Source organism: Arachis hypogaea, chromosome 6 (genome assembly GCF_003086295.3).
Source record: "Arachis hypogaea cultivar Tifrunner chromosome 6, arahy.Tifrunner.gnm2.J5K5, whole genome shotgun sequence".
NCBI lineage: Eukaryota > Viridiplantae > Streptophyta > Magnoliopsida > Fabales > Fabaceae > Arachis > Arachis hypogaea.
Genome location: NC_092041.1, coordinates 93,075,041 through 93,086,333, shown reverse-complemented (window position 1 = coordinate 93,086,333; position 11,293 = coordinate 93,075,041). Strand labels below are relative to the sequence as shown.

Here is an 11,293-nt window from a genome sequence, read left to right as displayed (position 1 = left end):
GCCTTAATGGTATCTCCAAGATCCATTGAATCAAGATGGATTTTAGCATATAGTATCCATGATAAATAATTGTTTCCAGATATATCAAAAGCATTATATTCAAGATGAAAGAGTTTCGGTCTTCCTAAAATTTCGTTAGAGTTTCGTGCTAATAACGTGTTATAAAATAACTAAATAAATAAATAAGGAAGATGTAACAAATATAAAATAAAGAAATATAAAGAGAGAGATATTAATAGTGTAGAAAGAAAGAACGGAATGTTTATTGTTGCTGTGTGTAAAAAACCTCAACTTATGCCCCTATTTATACATGTGCAAGACTTTACTTTTATAAACTATATTAGATACAATCATTCTTGAAAATGGACATCCACATAAAATATGATAAAGCATTCTTATCACAACAAAAACTGATTTACACATGAAAAATAAATTTGAATTGACAGAGCTATTCGAATTCTTAAAAAAGATATCTTAAATTTTTTACTTTACCCTTTCTATCTTATCTCTTATTCTAAGCTACTTCATTCTCAATTCCCAACCTTTTACCTTCCCTACTGCCGCTCTAATCCTCAACTCTTTACTACCAGTCCACCACCTAAATCTTTAGTTCTTTACTCATCCAATTCTTATCCCTAAGTACAACCATGGCCACCGCTGCCACCAGCCCACCACCATCTCCAACACAGTATATCAGTGTTTCAGAAACTTAATACTAAGTGAACCAAAATCAATCGCATAACAAAAATAATATGAACCCAAATCATATGCAGCATATTGAACTAAAACAAATTCCTTCGTTCCACAGTAAACAAAAATGTGAAAATTCGGAGGGCGAGAAACGAGGACGGTCAAGTGCATGTATTTTTGTTCTGAAGCTCAGCAATACCTATTTAATTTTAGCAACACTTTTTAATTGCCGAAGCCACTGTAATCATAACTTCACCACATGGAAAACCAAAAATAAAATGTTAGACACAATCCTTAAAGAGTAATTCAAACAGTTCTTCAATCTTTTATTTACATTTTATTCACAGACATTTTATATTAACTATCTATACTTGCACTGCATCTATTTATACATTTCTTTATCTATAGATAAATGAGAAAGAAAGAAAGAAAGAAAGAAAGAAAGAAGAAAAAGACAAGAGCTATTGGTACACGGGGACCATAAGTGAGCATATAAATAAGCTCCAAGGCCAAACGACACCTATATGACTTAACCTGCGCTATACAAATAAAACAGCATTTCTTTATTCTCGACTTTAACAATCTGAAGGTTCACAAGGGATCAAGAACCTCTCTTGCTATGTAAATGGATTCTCTGCATTGCACTTCCTATCTGTATGAGAGAGAGAGAGTCAGAAACAAAAGGCAAGTAAGTATCTAGTGCGAAAAATTATAGAACTTTTTTTTTTTCTTTTTCTCTCAGAAACTGCATACTCTTTATAATTCTTTAGAAGATTCAGATTCTTCATGTTTTTAGCAAAAAATAAATAATTCCATGCATAATGGTGATCCTATTATCATACAATTTGTACCTTTTTTTAATATATCTTGCCATAGACTCTCTAATGGAAACTAAACACACGATGAAATCGGTATCTAATCCCAAAAAGAATAAAAGAAATACCTGGACAAAATAAAATTGTAAATTGAGAAAAGAAATAAACCTGAGAATCAACTTTACCTATAGTTGCTTTTGCTTAACGTTATCTCAGAGAAATGAAATTTCTATGCTGAGTAAATGGCCTTAATAGGTTCAGTAGAAAGGCCAAACCCAAATGGGAAAAGGGGATCATAATGAGGATCTCCAACATTCATTGGTAATTGATCAACAGTTTTGAACCATGTCCTTGGAAGCTTTCCGGTGAAACCGTAGTCGCCATATAGGACATCAGCTACACCCTGGCCTTCACTTCCCGGAAGCCAAGCAGCCACAAGCGCGTCTATTATATGAAGATATGGTTCAATAACTACAGGGCGGCCGGAAATAACAACCACCACGCATTTTATGGCTCCACATACATTTGTTATGGTCTCGGGGCCAGGGTCCGGGATGGTCAAGTTCTTGTTATCACCATGCATTTCAGCATAGGGATGCTCTCCTACTACAACTATGGCATAAGAAAATCCATTGGACTCGACATATTCGGCATCAGGATTCTCCTTGTAGGTCACTATGGTCTCTGGATCAACAGTGTTTCTTATAGCATTGAGAATTGTAGTCCCTAATCATACAAACATCACAAGAATAAGAAGAGTTGCAATATTTGAATGACAATTGAAAGAAGTACAATTAAATAATAATAATAATTTTACCTTTGAGAATATCATTGCCACTGATTCCTTGCCATTCAATAGTCCAGCCGCCACACTGATATCCTAGATTATCTGCGTGGCTTCCGGCTACAAGTATTTTCGAAGCCTTCCGACGAAGAGGCAATAGAGGCTTCTCAACAGATTCGCCATTTTTAAGAAGGACCAGTGATTTCCTCACAGCTTCCCTAGCCAATTCTCTATGCTCCTGTTCAGGATTTTGGTGAACTTGGATAAGATACAAGGCAATCCTTATTATTTCTTATTTTGAAATTTATTAGGGAATTTAAACGACATACACAAGATAAAATAGCAGAACTGCTGACCTGTATTCCCAGATATCTAACCAAACTGTAATCAGCAAAAGGGTTCTCAAATAGGCCCATCATGAACTTAACCCACAAAATTCTCTTTGCTGCATCATCGATTCGACTCATAGGAATGAACTTCTTTGTCACCAATTTGGTTAGATCATCTATGAATTCTTTGTAGAATTGAGGAACCATGAACTGCAGATCAAGCAAAGTGTGTTAACGAATTCCTAAACCGATGTAATTTCAAAAGCATCATCCATATAGGCATACATAACAATATAATTTTGGTATACATACCATGTCAATGCCAGCAGAAACTCCAGCTTCAACTGAATATGTGAAATTTGCATGAGGTGGAGTGGTGATCCTATCAATACCCTCAAAATCTGAAATAACCACGCCCTGGCATAATCCAGTAAGAAAAAATGAGGAGCTGTTTAAGAATTCTGTATGCCTGATAATTAGTGTTTCAAGGCCAACTATTTTTACCTTGAAATGGAGGGTATTCTTGAGGAATCCGGTAATAAGTTCACGATTAGCATGCATTTTTACTCCATTCCAACTGGAGTAAGAGACCATAATCGTTGCAACTCCCTTGCTAATTGCGGCAAAATAACCCGGCATGTGAATTCTGAACAATCCCTCTCTATCTATGACAGTGTTGTACTCATCAATCCCATTGATTGTTCCACCATCACCCACATAGTGCTTAGCAGAACCTATGACCTTTTCACTGTCCAACACAGTATATAAGAATTTCAGACACTTAATACTAACAGAACTAAAATCAATAGCATAACAAATTAATATTAAACAAAATCATATGCAGCATATTGAACTAAAACAAATTCCTTCATCTCATAGTAAACAAAAATGTGAAAATTCAGAGGGCGAGAAATGAGGACAATCAAATACATGTATTTTTGTTCTGAAGCTTAGTAATACCTATTTAATAAATTAACCCAAGACTGGTAATGTGCAATTGTGCATGTTACTTCATGGAAAACCTATGGCTAAATGAATCGAACACTTTACTACTTGTACTGTTAAATAAGCATAGGAGTCAACTGAAGTAATATGCAACAACAAAGGTAAGAACCAAACAGTAATGCAACAATGATCTTAACATTGATAAATTCTTTTGTGATTGAAATTCTTACTTTCCAGCCATAAAAGGGACACCGTTTGGTAAATCAGCAGGAATGTCTCCTTGCAATCCTGGTATTATTTCAGTCATTGACTGAACTAGTGCAGGATCTTCGCCGTAGCTTTCGTAACACCGACCCCATCTTGGATCTCTACATACCTATAAAGAATAATAAGTACTGAAAATTCTCTACATGCTTAGAGCACAAGGAAGTTGGTTGAAGTAGTTACTTACTGCTATACAAGGTGCATAGGTATATTGAATACCTGTTGCTCTAACTTCAAGGGCAGTGGCAGCTCCAATTCTCTTAATAAGTTCAGGATCTCTGATCAGCAAAAATCATGTAATTAATTATGTTCATTTAAAACAAAAATGCCATGGAATACACTGAAAGTTAGGAAACTTTATTCCAAAGAAAATCCCAAACATAAGACAAATGGTGTGAATATAAGCCAAATTGTATCTGTGACATGCCTCAAAATTTTGGATAACCACTTTCATCTGTACTTGAGTGCAAATTGATTCATCATCATATTCCAAATAAACAATTGGGAATGTTTGTGATTATAATTTAACAGAGCATATTTATGGAGTATTACAAATATAAATTACCTGGTAGCTCCAAGGCCAATATTGTGAGGGAAAACAGTTGCTTTATAAACAGTGCTGTGGCCATGAACGGCATCAATGCCATAAAACATTGGAATTCCAAGCCGGCTTGATACAGCACCCTTCTGAAATTCATTCACCATGTCAATCCAGGTTTGCGCAGAAGCCAATCGAGATGGACCTGGAATACTCCCTGCCTCGCTCATGACACTCCCTACTCCAAAGAAAACATCATTTTTTGTCACTAATGACTACTGTATTCGAGAGATTATAGTGTTAGATATTTTGGAATTAGTAAAATTCATTTCTAGTTTTCTCCCATTTATTTCTTACTATTTCCTTCTCTTTTTCTCATACCATGAATTTCAACAAAAGGGAAAAGAAAGGCCTGGTACATACCAATAGAATACTTCTTGATGTCATCAGCAGACACATACTTGCGTTCGACTTGCAACATCTGGCCAATTTTCTCCTCAAGAGTCATCCGGCTAATAAGATCCTCAACCCTTGCATCGATTGACAGTTTGGGGTCCTTGTACTTCATGTACTCTGCCTCTGCCAAACCTGCCAAATTGCATACTAGGCAGAGCCCCAATAAGATGATGGCGATGCGGATTTTAGCCATTTCGTGCAACCACCTGAATACTGCAACAAGTTCAAGAGGATTTCGATTAATTCCAAGTACATAAAAAAATATGTCAATTGTGTGCATATGCCTCAGATTCAACACATTGAATCTCAAACAAGAACAAACCCCTCTCAATGTATAAAAGAATGCACAGCTTCTAGGACTAGTAGAGATGGATCAATTAAAAGATGGTGCAAAAGAAAACTAAAATGGAACATAATGTTGATTGCTCATTGAAGCTGGCAAAGTGCAGTTGGAAACTTGAGCAATTCATTCACTTAGAACCATCAAGATTTAGGATAAAAATTCATTCATGTGATTTCACAGGAACAACTTTAGCTCAAACCATGTGGAAAAATAATTCATGATATAATATAATTCTAAAGAAGCCTTCTTTCCCAAAAGCCCTCTTTTCGGCATGAAGCTTTCCAACTGCACAACCTCCGCTTAAGCTGTGGAGAATGTACAAGCGCACTCTACATTATCCTAAAAGTCAACATTCATATTTTGAAGAATGGAGCAAACGATACGATTTTAAACCTTTTGATAATAGAAACTTCGATTCTATATATGCAGCATCTCTCTCAAAAAGCTTAAAATTGTCATGAAGAAACACATTCATGGTTTCCAATCCTACCAAAAACTCACATGCAAATATACAAGCAATATTATAATAGTTTCCAAGAAGATAGATCACAGTTACACATTTGTGAACTGACCGTTATCCAAAATATATTACCACAGAAAACGCATGCTTTTCAAAAATTGACAAAGCCAACAGTAACACCTTCAAAAATCAGAGTTACCTTGGAATTGGTATGGGAAAGTGAAGGTTGATTATTCAAATGTAACAGTGTGCATTGAATGAGGCGTTAACCGTCAACGAAATACGGAGAGCAATGTGAAGAGCAGCACTAGATAGAAATAGAAAGATGTTTAGTTTTTTAATTACACTATTCATCATCATTCATATGTATATATATATATATAGAAGAAGAAGAAGAAGAAGAAGAAGAAGAAGAGAAAAAGAAGAAAATAATGTATGTGAGTAAGGATTGGATTGAGGTAGAAGGGGCACGTGGTTTGACCGAGGAATGGAGGAATGCGGCGACGCATGGATTCCGGCACGGCAAGTGAAAGCTGGAACTGGAAGCGACCTCCTATCTTCTTCAGTCTCCACCCGACCCAACTACTTGCAAATATTTCAATATTTCTATATCTTTTAGTTATGTACTATATTATTATATTTTATAATCACACCAAAAAAATATTATATTGTATAAAAAAAATGATATGGGAAGAGACATTGGATGGGTTGGAAGTTGGAACGTCATTTTTTTTAAACATTCTTTTTTTTTTCATTATATACAATTTATAGAAAAAAAATCGTTATTTCTTAGAGTTTAACTCAAAATCTATTAATTAAGTTATAAGTTATTTATCATCACGATTAATTTTTTTATTATTTTTATATACATTTAACAAATATAAAAATAAATTAATAGATACGTTACTGTCTATTAAATTTTTTTTTGCTCCAATCTTTTCCCATATGGTATTTAACTATTTATACAATACTAATGTATTTTTTTTCATACAATACTAATGTATTAAATCATTAATAACCACTAACGTGCTTATTACTTTACCTATTTAAATAATTAATTTACCTATTTGAGATTAGTGAAAATAGTATGTGACACTAATATCAAAAGCTCATAGATTTAATTTTTGAAATTAAAAAATATTTTTTAAGATTATATAACATAAAAGCCATTTTTGGAAAAAAAAATGTATACCAACTCTTTCCCATATACTAGAATACTAGATTATACAAGGTAGATATAATTTGTAAATATTATATTTTATTAATTTTACTAATTCTAATACTGTAACCCAAAACTTTAGATTGAATATTAGATAAATATTTTGGTTAAAATATTAAAAATTTATTATTTTGACTAATCTCACTTTTATTATTATAATTATCTAATATATAAAAAATAAATTAATAAACAAATTAGTACTTAACTACTTAATAATAATAATAATAATAATAATAATAATAATAATAATAATAATAATATATTATTATTATTATTATTATTATTATTATTATTAAATAGTACCATTATACAATTATATTAATATTAATAAGATCTAAACACACGTCAAACGCCAAAGGCCAAAGGCCGAAGCTCACGATAATGACAAAAAAAACTATTATATAGTGCAGTTTGAATAAGTTTTGAGTCAGAAATTAATTCGATTCAAACACTAATTTTACTTGTGATGCGTTTGGATTAAAAAAAATCATTCTAATCCAATCCAATTTTAAACGGTTTGGATCGGATTGAATTTGCAGTTTTATAAATTAAAAAAATTAAATATATATAACAAATCTTAACATCAAATTTTGAATAACCAACAATGACATAACAAGTCTCAATAATATCTTAAAAATTAACAACAACATAACAATATAAATAAAATTATAAGTTAATTAAAATAAATAAATAAATTGCATTTTAAATATAAAATATTTATTAAATAATAATAATACATGAATAATATAAAAATATATAACAAATTGAACATGTTATAAGTATAATTGTAAATATAATAAAAAAATAATGATATTATATTATATTGTGCGGTTTGAATTGAATTGGATCAGTTATGCTGGATCGGATTGGATTTCGGATCTATTTTTCATAACCATTCAGTCTAATTCAAATCGCACAATGTGCTATAATATTATTATTTTATTATTATATTTACAATTTTACTTATAACATGTTCAACTTGTTATATATTTTTATATTATTCATCTATTATTATTTAATAAATATTTATATTCAAAATGTGATTTATTTATTTATTTTAACTAACCTACAATTTTATTTATATTATTATGTTATCGTTGGTTTTTTAAGATATTGTGGAAATTTGTTATGTCATTATTGGTTATTTAAAATTTGATGTTGAGACTTGTTATATATATTTAAATTTTTTTAATTTACAAAACCGCAAATCCAATCCAATCCAATCCAAACCGCTTGAAATTGGATTGAATCGGATCGGATTTTTTTTAAAAAAATCATCCAATCCAAGCACCGCAAGTAAAATTAGTGTTCAAATCGGATGAGTTTTTGACTCAAAATCAATTCAAACTGCACTCCAAATACCCTACTTCCATACCCTTAAGAGTGGCTTTCACCTTGACAAGTTCCAAGAGACTATTATTGTCGCCAAGAAGACTTTAGCAGAATTATGAGAAAAATCAATTGGACATATGAAAATCAAAGAGTTTAGATAAGTTCGGCAGACCAATAAACTAACTCAATCAAAAGAGGACGACTGAAAGGATATGATCTTTTCAAATCAGCAAAGCGATCGACAAAATGGCTTATACCTTCAAACACTACTAGACAAAGAACTACCTGATACTTGATATTGCTCTCTAAAATTTTACCGTGGTTAAGTTGTAAAAGTCAAGACTCGAAGATGTACTCTTTTTTTTACTTACAAAATTTTTCTCACATTAGTTTTGTTTGAAAGAATTTTAATAAAGCATTTTATCCTGTATCCCTCATACATTAAGAGGATAACCCTTAATAAATAATAGATTATTTTTAACTTTATCATTCTTTATTTTTAATTATTATTGTTCCTGTCTTTAGTTCGTCTACTGTTTTTCCTCCACACTACACATATTACGACAAATCAATATCAAAATTGGCATACAAAACAAACCAACAGTTATAAGTTAGAATCATTATAAATAAACCGATAATTATAAGTCGGAATTAGTCAAAGCAAACTAACACCTATAAATTAGCATCAGTCCAATAATACCTTTCTTAATAACAAGTTTGTCGTCTAACTTTATTTTCAAGATTATCAAGTTAATTCTAGGAGCTTATCCTCATATATTTGAATTATTACATAACCGTGTCTATTTTATATTCTATTGAGCTATAGCTTAATTTTTATGAAAACTCAACGTGTTTCTCTTAAAAATAAACAAGTCAAATTTAGGTGCTGATGTGATTTAGTCACTATAACTCAGTGATTAAAAGTTATAATTTAGAGAGTAAGTAAAAAAATAATTTAAATAAAATTTTGATTTAAAATTTCATAAATATAATTTTTTTTATTAGTAGACAACTCAAAACTATATTTATATATTTTTAGATCTATATTTTATAATATATAATATGTAATAAAAATATAAAAAAATTACTTTTTAAGTATAACTAACTTTAGTTTTTTTTTTAATTTAAAATTCGAAAGAGTTGATTAATATTGACTAAAGAAATGAGGTATCTCTACTTGAACTCTCTACTATGTATAATGGGAATATAAGAAGAAAAATTTGATAGATGCATAATTTTCTTCGATAAAATACTCTTCATCATATATAATTCATAATAAAAATATATTTTACAATGTTTAAGACATGAACCATGCATGACCTTTTATTTGAGCATGAAATACTTACCAACTTAAAATAACATCACATTTGCTATTATTAGTTTATTACACATACTTAGCTATTAAAAAGGGAACATTATTAATACACTAGTTATATATAATTTGGATATGAAAAGTAGATTAATAATAATGCACCCTAACATACAGAACTGCTTTTCTAGATGTTATTGGTGTTTTCCATTGCATGTGATGCAATATATGGATTAATTCATCAACTCCAAAGTGTAGGATAAGGATAAAGGATAATTCACGTGTTTAGTGTGTTTACTTTCTCTTTTTTTCTTTTTCTCTTTTTAGAATAAATATCTTTTCAACTAAGATTTTTGTTTAACTCATTATAGAAATTAAGATTTATTATTGCACTTTACTTCGCATTAAATTGACATGTTCAATGGGACTAGATGCCAGATTTAAATAAACTAAGCATCAGTAGTACCTGTAGAAAAAATAATAATTATATATATACTATCATTATTAATTATATCATCAACAATACCTTAGAATTAAACAATAATTCAAGTCACACCTATCGATAATATATTATTAAATCCCACGTTGCGTGGCGTGGAGTGAACCTATATATAAAGAAAACCACTTAACAACAAAATTTGTAGATTTGATAAAATGATTCTCGAATTATATATATAAAATGAACCAATATAGTTTTTAAAATGTCAAAACATATATATGTTGACGAAATTCACTGATAATCAACTCTTAATTAGTTGTTGTTCTTATCAACGTAACACACGTCAAGTGTTTGTCAAGTGTTTATCGCGTAACGCCGTAACCATTTATGATGGTCCCAAATTTTTATACGGAAATAATACACACATGTATGAATGTTATTACTTATTAGGCATCATGAGGTTTTTTGACAGTGGCAGAGGTTATGAGCTAGGTAGGAATATGCAAATTTGGGAGGTTAGGGTTTGTATATTTTGGAATGCCAGATAGATACGCTATTAAAAGCAATAGCAAGGAAATGACGGCCTGCAAATTTTATCAAAAAAAAAAAAATCGAAATGAGAAAATATAAGACATTATTTTTTTAGAAAATTCTTTTATTTTTTTGAGAATTTAGAATTTAGCGTAAATAGTTTATAATTTAGGATTTAGAGATAATAACAAAATATAATTTTAAAAAAAAAGTTATGTAGCTTAAAATTTTGATTTTCTAATCTTATTCTTTTAAAAATCAAGATTTTTTTTATTGTGTACACAAAATAAAACTGCATATAAATTACCCTGTGTAAAAATAAAAAATATAAACCATTTTCATTGTAATTTTACTTAATCATAAAGGACCTTATTAAATATTACATGTTCAGATATCTTTTAAGACATTTTAATGCACCAAGTAACATGTAAAATTATGTGCTATAGGCATATAGCCATTCATTTTCACTAGAACAAAAATGTAAAATTATGAGTATAGTGCGTGTAGGTTTAAAATAGGATTATGTTAGGTAATTATTTTTTTTTGAACAATATGAATAATAGTCTTTAAAATTGATTTAATTCAAGTAAAATACACTACTTTTTAAATTATTCACATAAATCTTAATATTAGAATACTCATTCGCACACTTAATAAATTAAATATTCGATATTTTTATTGTTCACATTGTTTAATTATTTTATTATTTACCTATACTTTTTTTTTTTAAAGTAAGTCACCCATACAATGATAACTATGTCAAGAATGTTCCTAGTTTTGTCATAACTATCCAATCTTGATATCCTTAGTTATAATCAGCATTTTTCAAGAAACACTAC

The 11,293-nt window shown here is 30.1% G+C and overlaps 1 protein-coding gene across 2 annotated transcripts; it reads right to left on the bottom strand.

Annotated features, from left to right (window-relative positions):
- Positions 1-984: 984 nt before the first annotated feature.
- On the bottom strand, positions 985-6,231 carry LOC112696961 (uncharacterized). Of its 2 annotated transcripts, none has more exons than XM_025749923.3 (12): positions 6,096-6,231; positions 5,824-5,931; positions 4,789-5,034; positions 4,393-4,603; positions 4,015-4,105; positions 3,794-3,939; positions 3,123-3,366; positions 2,931-3,035; positions 2,646-2,828; positions 2,323-2,527; positions 1,691-2,231; positions 985-1,342 (listed from the first exon to the last, which is right to left on the bottom strand). In XM_025749923.3, the coding sequence occupies exons 3-11, from the start codon at positions 5,012-5,014 to the stop codon at positions 1,735-1,737; spliced, it is 1,908 nt and encodes a 635-aa protein (XP_025605708.1). In that variant the 5' UTR covers positions 5,015-5,034; positions 5,824-5,931; positions 6,096-6,231; the 3' UTR covers positions 985-1,342; positions 1,691-1,734. The 2 variants fall into 2 exon arrangements, with proteins under 2 accessions (XP_025605708.1, XP_025605709.1); XM_025749924.3 differs by having other exon boundaries at positions 6,106-6,231.
- Between the last annotated feature and the right edge of the window lie 5,062 nt (positions 6,232-11,293).